The 21,786-nt window shown below is 40.1% G+C and overlaps 1 protein-coding gene and 1 pseudogene across 1 annotated transcript in view; both read left to right on the forward strand.

Moving 5' to 3' along the window:
* LOC137278966 (stimulated by retinoic acid gene 6 protein-like) overlaps window positions 1–7,958 on the forward strand; it is a 20,005-nt gene extending 12,047 nt beyond the window's left edge. The window contains exons 11-16 of the mRNA XM_067811460.1: window positions 905–953; window positions 1,477–1,597; window positions 2,319–2,435; window positions 2,894–3,057; window positions 5,416–5,538; window positions 5,793–7,958. Of these exons, the coding sequence (XP_067667561.1) occupies window positions 905–953; window positions 1,477–1,597; window positions 2,319–2,435; window positions 2,894–3,057; window positions 5,416–5,538; window positions 5,793–6,052 (834 nt within the window). The 3' untranslated portion in view covers window positions 6,053–7,958. The remainder of the gene's footprint in view (window positions 1–904; window positions 954–1,476; window positions 1,598–2,318; window positions 2,436–2,893; window positions 3,058–5,415; window positions 5,539–5,792) is intronic.
* Window positions 6,721–21,786, forward strand: part of LOC137278967 (stimulated by retinoic acid gene 6 protein-like) — a 26,277-nt pseudogene continuing 11,211 nt past the window's right edge.

Genomic DNA, 21,786 nt, shown 5'->3' on the forward strand with positions numbered 1-21,786 from the left:
ACAAGGCTTTTACATAAGTTTAGGATTTCCATAGGAGTTTTATCATTTTATCCTATGTTCGAATCCCCCAAAGTATATCAAATCTGGCGAAAAATGTCTTTCCATATATTTGTTAATATTTATTAAATAGCATTAATACATGACCATGTCCTCCTGTACCATCACGAACCAAGCCAAATCACTTTCACCGAAACAAACGGGAAGAAGAATTGTCAACCATTTCGACGTGTCTGAAAACGTTCATTGTAAGCAAAAAATTCATTGTGTTCTGTAATCTGATTGGTTGAAAGACATGATCGAATGATATTCGATTCCCGTAAATTGCAAGACTATTTGCTGCGTAATGGCACACACCCTTTTGTTGTGTCGTAAGCAGTGATGACGTCATTCAAATCATACCGCGACGTTAAGTCGGAATAACGTTACAGATCAGCAGTTCCAGATGGTACCATAGAATCAGCTGAAACGGCCAGCTGATGACACTTCACTGCTATACCCGTACTCGATGTAAGTGAGTGCAGCCAATAGAACCCACGTGGGCCTTTTGGTTTACCTTTTGTGTTTTCAATGTCGATAAATTGCACGTGTTGGGCATTTTCTTGGTGTTATAGAGTATTTGAAGCACGGGAATATTCATTTGAAACCTCCGGCTGAAGCGGGCGGTTCGGGATTAATTCCTGTACTTTAAATACTCAAGAACTCCCTGAAAGTGGTCAACACATGATGTTTATCTCCGAGAGAAGCATTACTCTGGACATCCTTTTCGCGAAAGACATCACTGAAAGACTTCACTCTGAATGTGTGGTGTACAGATAAACTAGCCCTGATTGATTATGTTAACGTTTTTTTTCGTAGTGTTATAATTGTTATACTTACAACTGATGTTTTGATTTCCAATTTTCAGGCCTGTAGCATGCGCTTTCCTGGATATCAAGTTGCCTACATGTTATATGGTAACAGCTCTGAAATAGTTCAGTCAATGTCATGCTCATTTGTTCCTGATATGCACATAGTAGTGTCGGCTACGCCACCTGTCAGGGCACAACGGAGAGTTTAAATCTCTCTAGGGAGTTAAATTGGTTGAAATGAAATCCAGAATCAAGGGGACACTCAATCACCTTGAGCATGTACCAGCTGCGAGGATATGTGCGCTATATAAATATGTTCCAAGTTTCGTTTATGTAATTGTCTATCTGCGTCGCCGAGATATTGCTGAGATATTGCTAGAAGCAGCGTAACACAAAACCTCAGTCACTAAATGCGTGTGTGCGTGCTTGTCCATACATTTGTAAAACTTCCAAAGCTTCGAACACACACTCCGTTATATACTATCTGTAGGATATCTGCAATAGGTACTTTTGAATACAGGATTCTGACATGATACCAAACGATAAATGTGGTTGTTATGCTTAGTGTACTTTGTCAGTTTTCCTTTCATAACGTGTCCCCTCGATAATTTTGTGGATTGTTTTGCAGGTTTTCTGGTGCTGTTTACTGTAATGTTCCTCGTCATGCTGTTATTCGCTTGGGGGATATATCTGATTAGTATCAATCACCTCATGTCATCTCTACTTATGTCGCTGTTACAAACATTGAGGTAAGCCCACTTACATGGTCAGTACAGCATTAGCATTCCTATTGCAAATAAGTCAGTTTTACATAGCTTCGTCTGTCCAAAACAATGGCATAACCGGGCTACAGGGTCACACCACTGCTATCATCTTTACGACCAGCAAAGGCTCCTGGGCACCTATCAAACACATATGCATACACACATGCATCCACGCATCCATCTAACGTTCCATCGATCCATCAATACACACACACACACAATTGGATACATTCACACACACACACACACACACACACACACACACACACACACACAAAAAGCACACACACACACATACATATATACATGCATACGTACCTGCCTACCCACCTACACACATACCAACCTGCCTGCCTGCATGATGCATGCACATGCACGCACGCACGCACGCACGCACGCACACACGCACGCACCTACATACATCCATCCATCCATCCATCCATCCATCCATCCATCCATCCATACATACATACATACATACATACATACATACATACATACATACATACATACATACATACATACATAAAATGTGAATGCCCATCTCCAACATATATAGCAATGATATGAATAGGGCACGAATGCACGGTGATGCACTTTACAAATAATTATCAACGATATAATAAACATTTAATGCTTGTACAAAGGTCACGAACTGATAGTCCTCTTGTGATCTTTCTTTTAAATGATATTGATTTGGTATCAGTGTTCCAGCTAGTGTCTTACTGCTGTTCTATCTGCAAGTTATAATGGCTAAGTACGTGCTCATGCAAGACAAGATCAAAGATACAGATGACGAGCCTCCTCTCAATGTTGACAACAGGTATTGTGGCATCTCCGTTCTCAGTATCAATCTCTGCTTTATAAGCTCTATCAGGATATAGCTCGTTGAACGGACATCATATTCGTTCCTGCTTTCGCCGTGTACAATAGCGTTGACAACATTGACTGACTAAGGTTTAGAATTATGTTCCTATTCCAAATTCCCGACAGCTCAGTCTAGTTTGGTCACGTACAGGTTCGATTCCTCTTGTATGTAAAATATGAGAAGCCCATTTCATGAGTCCACCGACGTGCTATTACTCAATGAAAGGGAGTACTGCTTCATCAATTTCGAACGGATGTCCAGCTGCAGTATTCAAAACATACCAGACAACATACTTATGCGTTTCTTATCACATACAGTGTTTATGACAACCAGAACATGATTTAATCCATTTACTGATCATGAAATTACATGTCGAGAACAACATCCACAAAAACTCAATAATATCATTTCAGGCGATTTTATGAATGCTTTAATTACTACGCCTTTTTCGGAAATCTGGCCATTGGAGTATTTTCGTGTTTCTGGAGAATTCTACAAGGACTCATTCTTGGGGTTCTAATGGTTGGTCGGCTGGATCACAGCATATATGCAAGAGGCTGGGAACACAGAGACAGAGGTATACCAAGGGTTCAGTTAAGGATATATCCTGTATTTTTATTTTAGAGGTGTGTGATTTTTATATTTTGAGCGGAATGTCTGTGATAGGACAGCATGTCAGTGAGTGAGTTAAAGATTATCGTCACATTGGCAATGTTTCAGTCATATCATAACGAGAAAAAATAGTTTTATACATAATAATTAATGGAAAATTGTAAAAACCTGACAGTGTCAACGAGGGACAGTAAAAGAACTAGGTTATCACAGATTCGAATTAAAAAATAGTATCTAGATCTAAAACAGTTTAAGTATAGATGACAATACAAGGTAAACACAGGCAAATATATTGCCAACAACTGAAGGTAGATCACCATACTAGGAACCAGCGGACAGAGTGTCAGAGTACGAGGAGGAATGACATATTGTGATATTATTTATCCTAAAGTAATCGTTCAATCAACCTCGCCAAAGATTAACTATCCACTAAAACACAATTCATTTGATGTAACGGGCCAAATCGCATTACTTTTACATTAACAGCTGTGTTAGTGTCTTTTCGTTAGCGGTGTGCATTTAACCTTTGCGTTTGGAGTAACCTGCCTTGGGCACAGACTTTTCGTTCATATCCTAGCGGAGCTGAGCGCCCATGCACACTACGAAGACAAGTTTCCTTCAGGCAAGTTTGAATATGGCACTGCAAACAAACCGTAACCGATATTTTATCAGTAGTTTGAATATATTTCCTTTGTTAAACTAATTTTTCATAAGGGTGGGGAAAGTTTGAAGTAGATTTCGATCATATTAGCTTAAATTGTACATATTTTGAACAGGCCATGTGATTGCATTGTTTACCATTTTTTCATATGGATGTAAAGGCAAACGTACAAATTATGCTTGTGTAATTCCAATTCCTTGGTTTATTTAAAGTTTACCTATTCACTTTAGTTCTATTTTATATTTGGCGTAAGTATTTTGTAGTGTTGGAAACTTTAGGTTCTGACTTTTTAAGAACTACCGTAAATGCCATAAGTATTTACATCAATTTATTTTCTAAGACTTAACTTGAATTTTTTGCTTTTCTTTGTTTATAAGTTTCAGAAATCTTTTCATGTAGGTTCGGCCTAAGGCCACTGATATTTTCATTGCTTCAGCTTCATAGTAACTGCATTAGGCAAGATTAAGAATTATTGAAGGAAAGAAAATCACAAGGATAAGAGAAATTATCACAAGAAACTGGGATTGTGCGCTCCGCATTTGAAGTAAATGGGGAAAAGCCTGAAAAAAGTATGTATGGATCACTGAAAACCAGCCATGAACAGAACATAAGATTAAGCAAGCAATTACTGTTCCTATTTCAGTGTCCTCCAAAGTGCGAGCTATCTATTTCCGTCGTACAAAATATATATGATAAGGAAGCATAGTGTCCATCGCATCTAGATTGATATGAAGCATTACTTATACACGCACGCACTCGATTTGATGGATTAAAAGGCAATGACTGTTTAACGTCACGATAACTCTTGGACATACAGGATGTACATTGTATTGGGGAGGCAGGGACACGAAAGATGTTTCAGTTATTACACTCAAGTGGTATTGCGACACTACAATTGTATTTTACAGTCGAATTTAACAGAAAGTCATTACACAGTTACAATTTTGGGAAAGGCAGATTGTTGTCGTAACCATCAAATGTGCGCATCGTGTGATCTAAGCAGAAACAAGAACAAATCGAAACGAGATTGTGACTGGAACGGAAACACGTTTTGCGTTCCTGACAAATCGTACAATTCGTAGAAATGCTAAACGGACAAACTGCTTTGGCATCTTGAGGGAGAAAGTGTAGACTCAAGACATACAATGTTTCTGTTTTAAATCACAATCACAACTGAGATTTGGATGGTCATTGTTACCACTTGTATGTGAAGATATATGCATAATAGTTATTAAACAAGATATTCCACAACTGGTTAATTTAATTATTAATAATTATTTTATGAGTGTTAAATATGTGACAGGTTCTGTCTCCAGTACCACACACCATACTTACTAAGTACTACATTGCGACTGTGACTGGAATATCAGTGATTTTGACAGAAACACGGAAGAACAAAATTAAATCGCACTCGGAAGTCGGAAGTAAAGAATCGAGATCCGAAGTGTTAGAAGTTTGTGTTTAAATCATGATTTGAATGTCTATAGCAGAGGTAACCTTTCTCGGTCACTATTTCAATGTAAAAGACGCCGCATAGTCATTTACAACATATTCCACAACTGTTTGATTTTATTAATGATATTATGGGTGTTAGCTTTGTGACAGCTTCTGTCTCCAGTACCACTTACAAAGCACTACAGAAATAAGTGTTCTTCTATGCAGGCTATCTGTCGTATATTTGCATGCTGCACGTGGAGAACGCCCATAATCATCCCATATTGAGAGTCTTCTGTGACCTCTTACTGACAGATCTGGATAAAGATGGGCAGACATTCCACAGACGAGGTACATTTTGTGTAACCATTGTTTTGTAATTCGTTTGTTTGTAGTCGACGAACATTGTAATCTTGGTAACATTTCATAAGTCAGGTGGACTTGTCCACTTTGGCGTGAGTATGTTGACATGTACGCCGCATAGCTGGAAAATACCAATATGTTCCAGAACGGTTTTATGGGAGTTGCACATTTATGTATTTTACTGAACATTTGGAATCAGTAATGTCTATCAATATGAAACCTTTCATCTAATTTGTATTCAGTGAGAAGAAATACCACAGCTTCAAGAAGATGGTACTTGGCTTACACGCTAATCAACAATCCAGAACTTACTCAAAAACGGAAGCGAGTTCTCAATGAAACCAATCGGAAACGGCGAATCGTCAGAATCACACAAACAGAAATGGAAGGTACTGCTGACTGGCCCATTGACGACAGAATCAGTCCCTCCATTGAATTTGTATCGAGTGGAAGGAACGTTGTGACAAATCACACATCCTCTCAAGACCGTTCGGTCGTGTGACTGGACAATTCATGTGACTAAACACTGCTTGTGTAAGGGCAATGCTTTTATCATAACATTCATACCATTCACACCATAGACTAACGCCTAGTGTCTGATTATCTAATTTAAACTGAATAGGAGCCCCAGGGAGACCAGAGATTCAAACATGATCCTGGGGAAATCTGTACTTGTTTCATTTTGGGTTTTAACATTGCAGGGAGGGCCAAGCTGTAGGGAAAATAATATATGGCTCAGGGACTGGGAGAAAAACTTCACGACATCCATGATTCACTTCATTAACAACTGACTAACGCTTACACCATCTGAGTTACACATGACAATATATATATACATATATGATATTATGTTATTACAGTCAACGTCTTCTGAATAGGGAATAACCGTCTCAAAAAAGAAAATTGCTATTATTACAGTCAAAACACCGTTGTATCAAGCCTATGTTTGTCTTTAAGTAACAGCTTGGTTCGTGTAAGTTAAAATAGTCAACGTGTATATTTATAAGTGTGCATGATCAATGCAATAGCATTATTATCCCGACCATTAAACCACTGTGCACTGCAACCAAAAGAGTCATATGACCGTCACATCCCATCGGATACCCATTCAGTGCTGGGTAAACAGAGGCATAATGTGAACAAAGTCATTTGCCCTAGGTGAGATCAAACATGGTCAAGCTGCCAAACATGGTCACCCAGCCAAAGACTCTCCTCGACCAACTTCCGGTGATGTGTGACCTCTGTGCACCACACAGTCGTTACTCAGTCATCCGTTTGCATTTTTTAAGCCTTCGAACTTCGACACAAAGGTTTTTGACGGTATCATCTTACATGCATATCATTGGATGCTGACTAGGTTGTTCCACCTCAGTGTAAGGACAACAGTAGCTCAGTATTGAGTAAGTTAAGTGTCTTTCAAGGATAGACCTGCTAGCACTCGGTCAGGTACCACTACATCTTCCAGCATTTTATAGCTGTCATCACGTGTTTTCATTGGGAAGTAAGTCACTGTAAGTAATGCGTTTCTCTTCGTATAATGACTTGTCAGGCATGTGTGTACTCATAAATCAGGGGCGATTGGGTAGCCTAGTGGTTAAAGAGTTCGCTGGTCACGCCGAAGCCCCGGGTTCGATTTCCCACAAGGGTACAATGTGTGAAGCTCATTTCTGATGTCCCCTGCCGTGATGTTGCTGGAATATTGCTAAAAGCGGCGTAAAACTAAACTCACTCAGTGAGTAATATCACTGAGATGTATATATTAAGGTTCGGCAAAAGTACAACAGAATCATTAATCATTTATTATCAAGGTTCAGGTTCTGTTGAAGTAATCTGACAATTAGGACCATGAAAATTGCTAAACGAGTATCTATGCTACGTTTAACAACCTGTGACATTATTGCTTAATGGAATCAAAATGTTGATGTTCCAGCCAAACCTAAAGTCCTGGTGGCACTCGGGGCATTACTGAAAAACAACAACGAATCCTAACATATTCAAAGTAGTGTATTGGTGGCTAATATTGCTGAGTGAGAATGACTATCAATTTCCATGTGATTTGTATAATTTCGAGTATAACCCATGGTTATGAAATACTCCTCCTGTCCTATATTCTCCTAAATTAGATTGGATGGTTCAAAGAATAGACAACGAGAATGAATTTCTTAGGTTATTTCAACAAGATTGAGATTCTCTTGATTCTCTTGTTTTTGTCAGCATTGTATGTAAATGTAAAACTTTATGACGTGCATTTTCATGATTCCACATTGGACTGTCCAAGATAGTTATTGATATTGCATAGTAACAGTCTGTTCAAATCAAGCATGTTTAATGCAATAATGTGCACGGAGAAGACGAATTTCATGTAACTGCTTTGTTTATGCTGAATAAATGTTGAACATTTTTCCACAGTATGTGTAGTATGTTTTCCTTATGTGTATCTATTGGTCGCAGTGACCTTTGTCGATGTCAACTACTGGATGTTCGGGGGTGTGAACCCCACGGCTCCAGGTACGGGACATTTATAATTTATAACTGTGTCATTTACTACTTTGGTAGTAAAATGTCCAAGGATTGGTTTGGCATATATCACAGCTTGATCTAAAAACAGTATGTTTGAAAATTAATTGGCATGCTGTAAACCTTTGTAACGGGTCAAGGTATGACATGTATAATACTTTTATCCATTATCAACTATCGTTCGTGTCAAGGTTATAACTAATGTGATTTGGTTTGTCTAAATAACGGTAATTTGGTCTTCATTTCGCTGAAATTAATGCAAACAATATTGGAAGAAAATTTGAGTAATATCTAAAACATTCATAACGAAATAGGTCCCGATTCTTGCAATATAAAGAGTCACGGCAATCCCTTGAGTACCATGGAATCACGGAACCAATATTGCAGGACATAACACTTGATATATCGTATCCAGGGAACAGATATACTGTCCATATGGACATCAACGGTGCAGGTGAGGGCTGTACACTGGTTAACAACGAGCGGTATAATCCTGTTCGCGATCATCCTTACACAGACAGTCGGAATACCGGACCCCACACATCCAGTATAAATGTGAGCATACTTATAACTACAGTTTTAACAACAATGGACAGCACTTATTCTACAGTTGATGTGATGGCATACAGAGCCAAAGTGGATGACGAATAAAGGCCATAAATGCCATGTGATGGCATACAGAGCCAAAGTGGATGACGAATAAAGGCCATAAATGCCATGTGATGGCATACAGAGCCAAAGTGGATGACCAATATAGGCCATAAATGCCATGTGATGGCATACAGAGCCAAAGTGGATGACGAATAAAGGCCATAAATGCCATGTGATGGCATACAGAGCCAAAGTGGATGACGAATAAAGGCCATAAGTGCCATACACAGCAATCAGTGGAAGTGGCAGCAAAGAGAACCAAGGCAGCTGGCAAGACACTGTACGCAGTGGTAGCGATAAATTTAGGAATGCAGATTACATTATAGCAAATAAGTCTCATATGGCTTTGTTACATAATTTTGGGGGTTTTAGAAATATTCGGACTATGGCTGTCCTGAAGTAGACACTGGATTGTCTGGTCCAGACTTAGTTATTTACGGATCGCCGGCATACCACTTGAATATTTGAGAGTTTAGCTTTAAACAACAATAGTTCATTCAATAAATAACTCACCATGCAGTCAGGTCACATGCAGCGCATGTACACCGAGCGAACAATGTAACGGTGGGTCTTATGACCAAGCACTGTATGCAGGTCAGACGGGTAGCCGTTGTATTTTCTTAGTATCGATGTAAACAGCTAGTCCATTACAGCTGTATATATTAGTGCTGTCTACTCTACTCTACTAAGGGCTGTCTGGTGAAGACCTCGGGACAAAAGAACATTTCTTCATAACTCAGGTAAAACGTATCAGGGGTGTCCTAAACGTCCTTTTCCGTGTCGAGATATTATGTGTTATTATATGAGCGTCCTGTTACGATACCGTGCTTCATAGGACTATGCATTGCTGTACAGTCCGTGGTTTCAACGCAAAAGCCATAATAAGAATGTGTCTTCTACACAGGCTTGCAAAGTTTGCTAAATATCGTTCTTTGTTATAATATGGTCAAATGAAGACCATATTTATCGAATCTGTCTTTTCGTCACGCTAATAGAATCTTTAAATCATTTTATGTCGAGATCTCTAAAGTTTAGGGCATAACCGATGTATTCAAGATTATGATTACCTTTGTAAGCTGTTGCTTATCTTTAACACACACTTTTCTATCAATAGCAAGGATGTCACAAATTAGCACCTTCTTTGTTTGTGGCTAATATTTTATCAGCCAAACTGAGTTCATGTAATGGTAGATCTGGACACGATTATTTACGGACTGTCCTCATATGTGTAAGATATGTCTGAGAGCGCCGTTAAACAACAACAGAACACATATTTCACAAATCTATAATATATTTCAGCAACCATGACAGAGGTACTTAATAATCAAACCCTCCCTGCCTGTGCGGACAGCTTTGACACACAGACGTTCAATCATGTCATCACACTGCCTGCGGTAAGTCCATCCACTCCATGCCATGGTCGTATGGAGAAAGGTTTCCTGTTTACCTATACCAGTAATTCATTTTTGCCGTCAGTATGTATTTACAGAAAGTAAAGTTTTATTTGTATCAAGAGATTTGACAATGGTATCAGTCCAATAATTCACCTCATTCCTTGCAAACAAAAAAATCTTCAGTTACTATAACAATACTTTCAATTAATGTCTATACAATCAATTTGCTTACTGAACTGACAATATTGACCCGAAAGCAAACCAAAAACAAATATCTGAAAGTGACATTAATAATAAGTCACATATATAGCTCCTAGTATCCATCTGACTTTTTCCTCACTGGATGCTGTAATCAGAATCTGATTATTATTACCCCGGATAACATATTAGTCCATAAATTACTGATATTAATAAATAGATGATATCATCATGAGCGTCCATGTCATACTATGTTTATAACACGAGTGAATGCCTACATAGCATGATATGGGCACGGATATATTATTCTGTTTAGTACCAAAGTCGTCAAATTGAGGAAATTAGGCTGGCTAACAGCCGATTCGCAACGTTGGGGGCGGGTATGAAAATCCTTGGAGTCATCTTTGTCACAACCCCTAGTCTAAAGTACACAACCCTGTGTACTTAAAAGAACACACAAATCCGTTGGTAGATGATCAGATGGTGGCCACATGAATACATGCAAAATCCTATTTGTGGGTACAGCAACGTGCAGTACTGTGGCCTTTCATCCCAGTCCACCCAGTGAACAGGTACAGGTGGGGAGGATAAGGTTCTGATATGAATTTATGGTTATAACACGTTCTTCGCAAGCTTCTCTTCAGATGGGGTTAGGTTGGATTTTGATACAACGCTCTTTTGCTTTGTTGTGATTGTGCACAAGTTGACTTGACAGGGGTAGACAAGTGTTGAGTGCGCCGAAAATACTAAATTCAAAACGTCAACAGATTGTTATTATAGTTGTTTGTATAAGTAAATGGGAATGCGTACGCATAGACTGGACACCGATGGCCTAAGATACGTCTGTGCACGCAGACTATGACTCATGTGCAACGACCTCTGAAATATCCAACATATAACAGGAAAGTGTAACGGGAAGCAGGAAAGTATAACAGTCGGTCCAACACGTGACAGTAATGTGCGATAATTAGTTCAACACATGGGTCTAAAGGTGAAGGAAACAGTAGACGTTTCTAGTAAATGAAATGCATGACAGTAGACTGGTATAGGTAACACATTACTGTAAACTCTAAAAGTCAATGAAACTCAGTACTGTAAACAGTGACTGAAACATTGAAACAGGAGACTGCGTGTCTGGAGATTCTATGTTCTACGTAGAAGATGCTATGATGTACGTAGGAGATATTAAATACGACGTAAGGGTTACAAATATAAAAGTTTTCAGGGGATAAGCCTTGCCATATGTGAACGGCATGACATCGTAAAATCAAGAATATATTGTGACGAGTAAGTCAACCCGTCATGTGTGTTTTTTACAAGTACACGGGTTTTGCTCGGTTAAGTGTGTTACTTTTCCGTTTTTTATGATGTAAAAAGGGAGAAAATTCCAGTGAAAAAGAGGGAGAGTTTTTTGGGTGTCAAGTAACATACACCTGGAATAAAAAACAGTGTTTCACTCCCTATAAAGGGCGAGGCTTATGTGTTCACATACGAGTACAGCAACACAACTGTAACACATATGGTGGAGATGCTAATGATCCCGATAATTGCAGTATGAAGGACATTCAGTCCATCTGTTGCCGTGAGTAAACCCTCTATTGCCTTGTGTATCTTTGTTCACCGCCATTTTGCCAACCATGCCGCCCAAGAAATCAAAACATCAAGACATTAGTGACGACGACTTTGTAACTGTCAAACCATCTAAGCCATTTTCTGGTGTAACTTGAAACCTCATTGTTTTACTGGTGATGTGTCTGAGGACCCCGAACTTTGGTTAGAGAAATTCGGTTATCAGATAGTGATACACCGAATGTTTTCCGTGTCATCGTAAATGGGAGGGCAGTCCAGTGGTTCAAAACACTGTCCGAGGAGGACAAGAAAAATAGAAAAAACACTATACCATCGGTGTATACCACATTTCAAGAGTTCTCAAAAGTCATGGTTAATAGAAAAGCAATTATTTGGAAGGGTTATGGGAGAGTGTGAGTCTCTGGAAGACTATATAAATGCCATTGAAAACAAATGCAGCACACTGGCTAAACCAGATGACGAAAAGGTGCGTATTATTGTAAGGGGCCTCTTGCCACATTTACGAACATTTGTAATTCAACAACAACCCATAACATGTCAAGCAACCATCCAATCGGCTGGAATAGCAGCCGAATCTATCGCTTATGGGGGCAACAGCAACCCACAGGACCAGAGCTCAATTAAACTGAGAAAATTAGAACAACAGGTGAACAAACAGGACCAAACCCTATCAACCATGCTGGGTCTTATCATGTCCTAGAAAGCCAAACCCCAGGAACAAGGTCCGGTAAACATGCTGAACACCGTGACCTCATCCACAGTTATCTGTCAATTGTGTCTCGAAGTTGGCCATACAGCGAGAACTTACCCCAAGTACTAGTACACGAAAAAGCCAATGTCTAAAGTAGCTTGTCGACGTTGCCACCAGAATGGTCATTTTGAAAGTCAGTGCACTACTAATCAGGAACACTAGTAAAGTCCACCCAGAACATTAGGCTATCAACGACATCCTTACCTGTCTCAAAGAACTCTGTCCCAATTTCTATAGGTCAGGACAAACACTATGCCCTCGTTGATACTGGTGCGGATTTTTGTGTTTCCAAATATGAAACCATTACCAACAGGTTGTATCATCTTGCATAAGAAATATGACAAAACATATATAGTTACTGCAAGTGATGAAAAGGTAGAACTTCAAGGGACTGTTACGTTAGAGGTGCGATTCAATCAGACAATGTTCAACGTGAAATTTTCTCTTGCTCCCAATCTGAACACAGATTTTATTCTGGCTCTGAACGTTCTGTCAAGTCACCATGCCCTGCTTGATTTTAGCAACAATAACCTGTCTATTGACCCCAGAAGACAGACTATTGCAGCAGACAATGTAACTATCCCTCCGCGCTCAGAGGCAACCCTCTTCCCAACACTGCGTTAGGCATTAGCGAGGATGGAAACTGTGCTTATGCTGAAGGTGTTTTATGTGCCAAAGTGTTATGTCATGTAAATGACAATCATGTATATCAGCGCCTAGTGAACCTGTCTGATGAACCAGTTGGAATCTCGAAGGGCAGTTACATAGGGAAGTTTATGTGTCTCAGCAAGGATGACAGCTTGTACTACCTTGGTGAAGAAGGTGCAGATGAACAGGGGTTTGGTGTCAACAGAGGTGCAGATAAAGCCTCTCGGTTCGTAAATCTTCCTCCACACAACAGTGGAATAATCGAACATAAAAGACAGGATCTCACATCTTTGTAACACAATACGCTTCGCCAATCCAGGCTACTTTTATTTTAAGGAGAAATTACAGTTTTAAACAAGCGATGGTTCTGGTTCTGGTTCTGGCTCTGGCTCTGACCCTTTATGCTGCGGGCTGCTGGAGAAGTTGTTGGTTGTGCCTTGGTCGTCTACCCTGCCGCCGTCTGCCGCCTCTGTCTCGTCTCTCTCTGCACAGAAAAACCTTCGTTCTTATGGGTAGAAGTTTGCGTCCTACTTCGAGCCCCCTGACCCAGTTCGTGACCCTATCGTCACGTTCTCTGTCAGGCACCGGAGTGGGATGTCGTACCGACATCTTTAAGCTGTTTGTCACACCTGTTCGTCGACACTTGGCCCATAGCCCCAGGCTGAAGTATCTGGTCGTGATCCTTCAACTACTGTTCCAGGCTCTTCAGCTGTCACAGTGTCCCACAATTTAGTACATGAACTACTTCTTTAGACCGATGGTCATCTATCAAGACTGTCCATCATCAGCAAAAACATACACACACTTGTTAGCTTCAGTAACCAGTCCACGCCTACGTGACTCTCTTCAGGTAGCTTGTCCCTCGTTACAGTTTTTCACCACATAGCTGTGTTACATCTTTGATTGAAGAATACTCTGATGTGTTTGCTCTTCATGGCAAGGTTGGATCATGTGACATTATTACTCATAAAATTAGAGTGAAGCAGGATCAAGCTCCAATTAGATCACGATCGTACAGATTAGGACCTCAACAAAAAGCAACACTTGAAACATGCATCAATGACTTAAAGGATAAAAAGATTATTGAAGATTTAGTGGGCAAGTCCATGTTTTCTTGTGACAAAGAGACAGAAGAACCAATACCGAATTGTTGTTGACTACGTGAATTTGAACTTTGTCACTGATCTATTAGCACATCCTTTGCCAAACACCGATGAATGCCTTGAAAGTATTTGCCATGCACAACCGAAGTTTTTTACCACCTAAGACCTACAAAGTGGATTTTACCAACTCATGATCGACCTGGCTCGAAAGAGTATACTGCCTTTAAATGTCATCTTGGACCTTTCCAGTTTCGAAGGCTTCCTATGGGGCTCAAGAACTCACCTGCCTTATTCCAGAGAGTGATGGAAACAGTATTGCAAGGCTTGACATGGAAATCTTGCTTCATCTATTTAGATGACGTCATCATATATTCCAAGGACTTCTGACAACATATGACTCATATCAGAGAAGTTTTATGCGGGCTGCAAACCTGAAGCTCTCTCCATCAAAATGCTTCTTTGGTCATCACAAAATAAAATATCTTGGCCATATCGTCACTCCACAGGGCATCGCTCCAGACCCTGACAAGCTAGCTGCTATTCGTGAATACCCTCAGCCAACTACCTTGAAAGAGCTTCGGGCATTCATAGGCCTCTGCGGTTGTAACAGAAAATTCATTGGTGACTATGCAACACTTGCTCATCCTTTGAACCAGCTGACCAAGAAAGATAAGCCATTCACCTGGACTACAGAGTGTCAACAATCATTTGAATGTCTAAAGCAGAATCTCATGACGGCACCCGTAATTGCATATCCAAACTACAATGCCCTCTTTGTCTTATACATAGATGCCAGTTCATTTTCGTTGGATCCGTTCTATGTCAAGAAAAACAGGGAATGGAAAGAGTCATCGCGTATGCGGGAAGGTCTATGAACAAACCAGAGAGAAACTACACTATCACAGAAAAGGAATGTTCAGCAATTATTTTTGCCGTAAAACATTTTGATTATCTACTTCTACATGCTCAATTCACAACGGTAGTTGATCACTCAGCATTAAAGTGGTTGTTGTCTGTATAAGAACCAACTGCACGATGGGTGACATATCTCATGTCATGTGATATGACTGTTGTTGCGTGCCCAGGAGTAATGCATGGCAAAGCGGACGCCATCTCAAGACGAACATATTCGGATGCTGAAGAATCTCTGGAGAATGAGGAAAAATGTTCACTGACATGAAAGCAGTGACTGAGGCAAATAAGTTAGTGTACAACATCATATGTAGATATGGTGCTCCGAAATATCTACATAGTGACCATGGTTCAAATTTTCTCTCTGAAGTTGTGAAAGAAACATGTAAGCTGATGACTGTGAAAAAAACTCAAACTACAAGCTATCATCCAAGATTGGGCAAAGTGACAGGTTCATGTCTACTGTCCAAGCTTCACTTTCAAATACTGTGACAAAATGCATGATGAGTGGGATTTGCATGTACCTTTCATGCAAGTTGCCTACAACTCGATACCATCCCTTGACACAACGAATTATTCTCCCTACTTCCTTGTTCGCGGACGCCATCCTCGATTCCCCACTGACACAACACTCGATCTAGACCCTAACTGCTCTCTTGCGACGGCGGACTATGTGTCGCAGTTAGTGGGCGGTTTAGGACATGTTAGGGCAGTCGCTGAAGACATTCTAAATGAAAGAAAGAAGGCCATGTGTGACAAATTTGCAAGTAAGGTAAACTTACCTTGCAAGGTTGGGGACACAGTGTTTGTGTACCAACCAGTGATTGTCACAGATGAAGCAAGGAAACTGTCCAGGCCTTAGTCTGATCCATACTATATCACAGAGAAACTTTCAGTCATTCATGTCCGTGCACGTGGCAAATGTGATGGGAAACTTATTAGGAACAGATTACAGGTTTAGCGACTGAAGAAGTCCACCATCCGTCCCAACGAACCAGATGACCACGAACCTCCGGTGACGAGATCACGCCCCATGATCTCTAACCTAACGATTATAGACAAACTGTGTGTGACACAAACAACCAGGAGTGTCAAATCAAATCCCGAATCCGAATATTTTTGCAGATTCGGAGTTATGACCAACAGTGTCAATATACATTATCTCACCCCTTCTAAAGGTACTAGGGGCCGCTAGTAAACCTGGGTATCGTAAAAACATGAACACGCAAACCTACATTTAAAATGTGTGTTAAAATTTTAAGTCACTCAGCCTTAAGATGACTGATGAGAGGTTATATGTTTATTATAGATTAAGGTAAATTATGAAACTCCCTCAGCAAAGGATAGTACAGTAACTAATTTAATTTAAAACTACTCTTGAACTCTAAAATATTTAACTATGTATAACAATTGACTGGACATTGAGTAGACCTGAATGAAGTTTTGACCCCGGTTGATCGTATCGGCCATTCTGACGATCTGTACTTCGAAATATTTAACAAAGCATTATTGTTTAAACACTGAGCAGGAAGTTATCTAAATTAGAATGGTCAGATATTAACATGTATTTCTTGCAAACCAACTATAAGGATGCCTGTTTGTAAACATGCAATATGTTCATGTCATCTCCGAGGGACAATTACATGATGACTGACGGTCGGTTTTAAAAAAAGCACGTCACACGTACGAACTGGTATTCAACGATAGGAATATCAAGTCAAGAAAATTAGAATTAACATTCACTTTGTGTAAGTTCGTTGGAGTATGAACATTCACAGTGTATAGGCTAAACTGCACAAACGTCGGAGTTTGTACTTAAAACATCCCTGACTTTCTGAAGGTTCACATTCCATTGCATTTACACTTAGTGAATGTCATTTGTCGTCTAAATCTTATGAGATGATCATTTATTTCCAGGGCGGCATAATCCTAATTCTAGCACTTTTGGAGAAGAGGAGATTTCGCCCTGAAGTATGTGGAGGCCGACCAGCATTGATTGTGTGAGCATCACAAAACAATACATCTTTGAATCAGTCTATCCATGTGTCTTTCCATGATAAAACACATATCGTTCGTCAAACGTATTTCTTTTTCAGTCCTCTCCCTCTACTTGACGGCTACGACAACCGTTTCTCATACGCCGCAGCCTTCGGTGCTGTTACCAACAGCATGGGAATTCTTTTCCTGGAATTGACTCAAACCTTCTCCTTCAACTTTCCATTGTGGGCTAAGGGTGAGTTTACAGTCTGACTCATAACATACACCTGGTGAATCTCAGTGATATGTTAATCGTATTTGCCACTGTTGTGGTTCACATTTTCGCGGCTTCTTGGTATTACTACAATAAGATGCCATTCAAGGCGACGATGCTTGTCGTAAAAGGAAACCAACAGGATCGGGTGGTCATCCTTGCTGTCTGAGTTGACACATGTCATCGGTTCCCAATTGCGGTTGATCTTTGGATTGTCTGGTCCAGACTCGATCACGTACAGAACGCCGCCATATAGCGTGAATATTGCTGAGTGTGGCGTAAAACTAAACTCACTCACTCACTTATTCAGAATCAATTGATATTTCTTGCAATTATGGAAACAGCTGAATATTTCACTGGTTCAAATAAATTCTACTACTGCCCGGACATGTATTCTTTCAGCATTGTTGCTGCAGCTACGAATTCTTGAGACCTGCATCGTTTGTTTTCCACTGTTTGCCTGTATTTCCACACGACACAAGCTGGTTGGGTCAGTCCTCGGTGTTACCTACAGTTCATTACAGTAAGTTGTATCAGTTGTTAAAATTTGTCACCAACAAATCATCTTCATGATTACCATTTCATCTCCATTAGCAATCTCATAAGGCATCTCCGTGTATTTGTGGAGAAGTTTCGAATGTCTCTGATCTCCGATCTGGTTCTCTCCTTATATAACGTCCACGGAAACAGCAATCCATCGATCTACTCAAGTTTAAAGGGTTTGTGAATATCAAAGCTGTTGTCCCAGTGCATAAGACAACTCACTTACAATCATTGTCAGTGACGGAGTTCGTTGCCTGTACGACTCAACTAGGGAGCAAATTACAAAGGAACGTGGACGTGAATGTGTACGTGAACAGTAACCTGTCCAAACTGTGAAGTGTTTTGCTGTCAATAAGGGAAGTGTGTTCCAACCCACAACACCCATCTCTTGACATTTGCCCGAACGTCTATTCCTCAACCGATCAAAGTTGGTTACTGCAGGGTGTAAACAGGTTCAACACTTATTAAAACTATTAATTATCTACCTCATCTACGTCATTGGAGTAGAAGTGTATGTCCCCAGTGCAGTCCAGTGTTACACCTACCAAAATTTGTTGAATAGGTTCGCGGAGCTTGTAACAGTATGCATGCCCAGAGTCTGAGGTCGTGAGCAGTAGTCTAATCTTGGTTGTGTACACAAACACGTAAATAATCTACTCGTTACATCAAAAACACTTGTCGATTGTGGTAAGTAGCCTCTGTCACAGAGAAAGCTCAGTGTCTGGTTTATTCACAGCTATATGTCTGCCTGCCTGTCTGCTGAAGACAACATGCACTGCATAGCTTCAAGCATTAACCACGTGCAATTTGAACTCAGACTATACGACTTAAAGAAAATAAATTGATTTATGACTCGTGCACCCGAGTCCTGTCTCTGCCACATTATGTAATTAGGCAGGTGTGATACACATGACATGTTTTTATGTCTGTGGGTTGCAAACAAACTACATTCATTTTTTCGGATGATTGGATCTGACGGAAACTGGGTCAAACTCTTGTCAGTTTCAAGTCCTGCTTTGTACTTGGACGAATGACAGATTCCAGTCACGCAGTAGTTTACCATCTCTACTGAGGTGGTTTTTGATTGGAGCGAGCGCAAATTCAGAGAACATAAATTTTCAAAACCCAACATCTCTATGTACATTCTTCATGGATAACAACTTCTTTTAGTGTATATGATTTTGTTTGACAACAGTATACGAATCCATACTGAAACGACGTATCAAGTACACAAAAAAGAAGTTGTTATCCATAAAGAATCTTACTTTCTTGTGACTCGCTATACTTCTAAAATGCCCATCAAACAGATCATCTTTCTGTACACACAATGAACTCTCAGCATATCAGCAAATGAAACAGCCAATCTGAAGCCGTCGTTACACTTGAGTGCGCATCCACCCGCTATGACTGGGTTCGGTCTCCCGAGGGCTTCGTTTCGGGGGGGAAGTGGGCCCAAGTACGAAATATTGCACTTTTCAGTTGTGCGCTTATTATTTTGTTTTTTTGTTTTTTTAAAAGCAGCAATGTATATTATATGTCATGAATAAGTGACAGAGTGTTTTAATTATGTTTGATTTTTTGGTAGCATGTGACCTTTAATGCCACGTATATTTTACATCATAACGTTCACCACTACCACATCATCAGCATCTTATCACCCGTGATGATCCGGGTTACAATTCGTTTTCACCAACCCATGTCGTAACAGCAAGGCGACTAACAGGATCGTCATGGTCATGACTTTGTTGACACATGTCTTCGCATCCCAACAGCGTAGATCGATGCTCATGATGTTGATCATTGATCATTATGGCTTACACATTCAATCTGTTGTATGCTGCAGCTTAGGCGCTGCGATTGCTGCGGCCGTAGTGTTCCACTGCCCGTTTCATTCAAAGCTAACGGTAAGAGTCATAATGGTTTATGAGCAAAACACAAAATTTAAAGCCAGTCAGGTTAATCATATATCACTGTCCTTAGGTCAGATGCATCACTTTACACTTTACGTTGATACACCCCATTCGCAATAAGAAATGGCAAACTATTGAAACGTCTCGTTTAGGAACTACTGGAGAATACCCAAATGCTTACAAACATGTAACGCACGATCCACCTGTTCTTCATTGCCCTTATTAAAACGAATGTGTCAAAACAAGACCTATTATTAGTGTCTTTTCGATTAAAGCACTGTTCGGGGGCTATGTCATTGCTATGTGACTGATCATGAGAATAAATGATATATCTTTATAGGATGTACAAGCAGTGTTGGGACTCAGCTACATACCGGCTGTTCTGTGTTTCTTGTATCTGATCTTGAAGTTCCTTCTTGTCATCGTGGAGTGCTTGAGATCAAAGACATACGTCACAACCGTAAGTGCCATTGTTTCTCTGTAATATCTTCAGTGTGCCCACTTCTATATGCCTCTCAAACAAGTGACTCTTCATAACACATGTTAAGTGTACTTGCCTCGATTAACGGTACACGATGGTTACATTCAGATTAATTTTCCTTTTTAGAATAAATCGGCACTGTAAAGCACGTTTATGCAATAAATAATGTCATTGATCATTCCACTAACTGCAATGACTACTATGTGTTATTTTTACACTAAAAGGAGCCTCAAAAACGCGTGTACGCTCACCAACAGAAGTATGTGCGTCAAGTTCTACACAAAGGCTACAGCCCAAGGTATATTGTGGTGATATCAGGAATACATTGGGCCATGTAGTTTGAGATGTTGGTTACTGCAGGCTTGTAGGATCCTTACGAAGGATTAATAATACTTAGTTATGTAGTAAGGCGAAACCTTGGTGCTGTTGTAGCTGTAAAACAGACTTGTAAAACAGAAGTCATGGGCATGTATAGAAAGACAATATTTTATGGACATGTAGGGGTGTTGCATTATAGGCACCTGTAGGACTGCAGCATAATAGGGACATGGATGACTGCTGCGTTATAGGGACATTTAGGACCTCAGCCTTATGGGGACCTGTAGGATCTCTCTGTTGTCGGAATATTTAGGACTGCTACATTGTAGGGGGGCGTGTAAAACTACAACATTGTAGATACATGTAGGACTGCTCCGTTGTAGGGACCTGTAGGGCTGCAGGATTATAGGGACATGTAGGACAGCAGAATTATAAGGACATGTAGGACCGATGCATTGTCGTGGCATGTGGGACTACAGCATTATATGTATATGTAGGATTGCAGGATTATAGGAACATGTAGGACTTCAGCATCATAGGGATATTTAGGACTACAGCATTGTAGGGACATGTAGAACATTAAGGGGACTTGGTGCACTGGTGCGTTGTAGTGACACGTAGGAATGCTGCAATGGTGGACTGTAACGATGCAGTGACGTGCTAGACTGCTGCACGTTGTAACATTGGATAGGAATAAAGTGGCACGTGGTACTGCACCACTGTAGGGATAAGCAGGAATACTGCATTATAGGGACATAATGCCTAGGGACAACCTTCTGTGCTGTAACATTACAGTGAGATGTAGCACTGTAACATGATAGTGGCATGAAACATAATAACAACAGCAACGTCATTCTGGCATATGGGACTGTAGAATTATAGTGAAATGAATGAATCTGTAACGCACTGTCAAGTATACCAAATGATAGCAGAACGTGTATCAGTAATCAGTGACAATTTGGATTATTA

This window comes from Haliotis asinina, chromosome 3, assembly GCF_037392515.1.
Source record: "Haliotis asinina isolate JCU_RB_2024 chromosome 3, JCU_Hal_asi_v2, whole genome shotgun sequence".
Classification (NCBI taxonomy): domain Eukaryota; kingdom Metazoa; phylum Mollusca; class Gastropoda; order Lepetellida; family Haliotidae; genus Haliotis; species Haliotis asinina.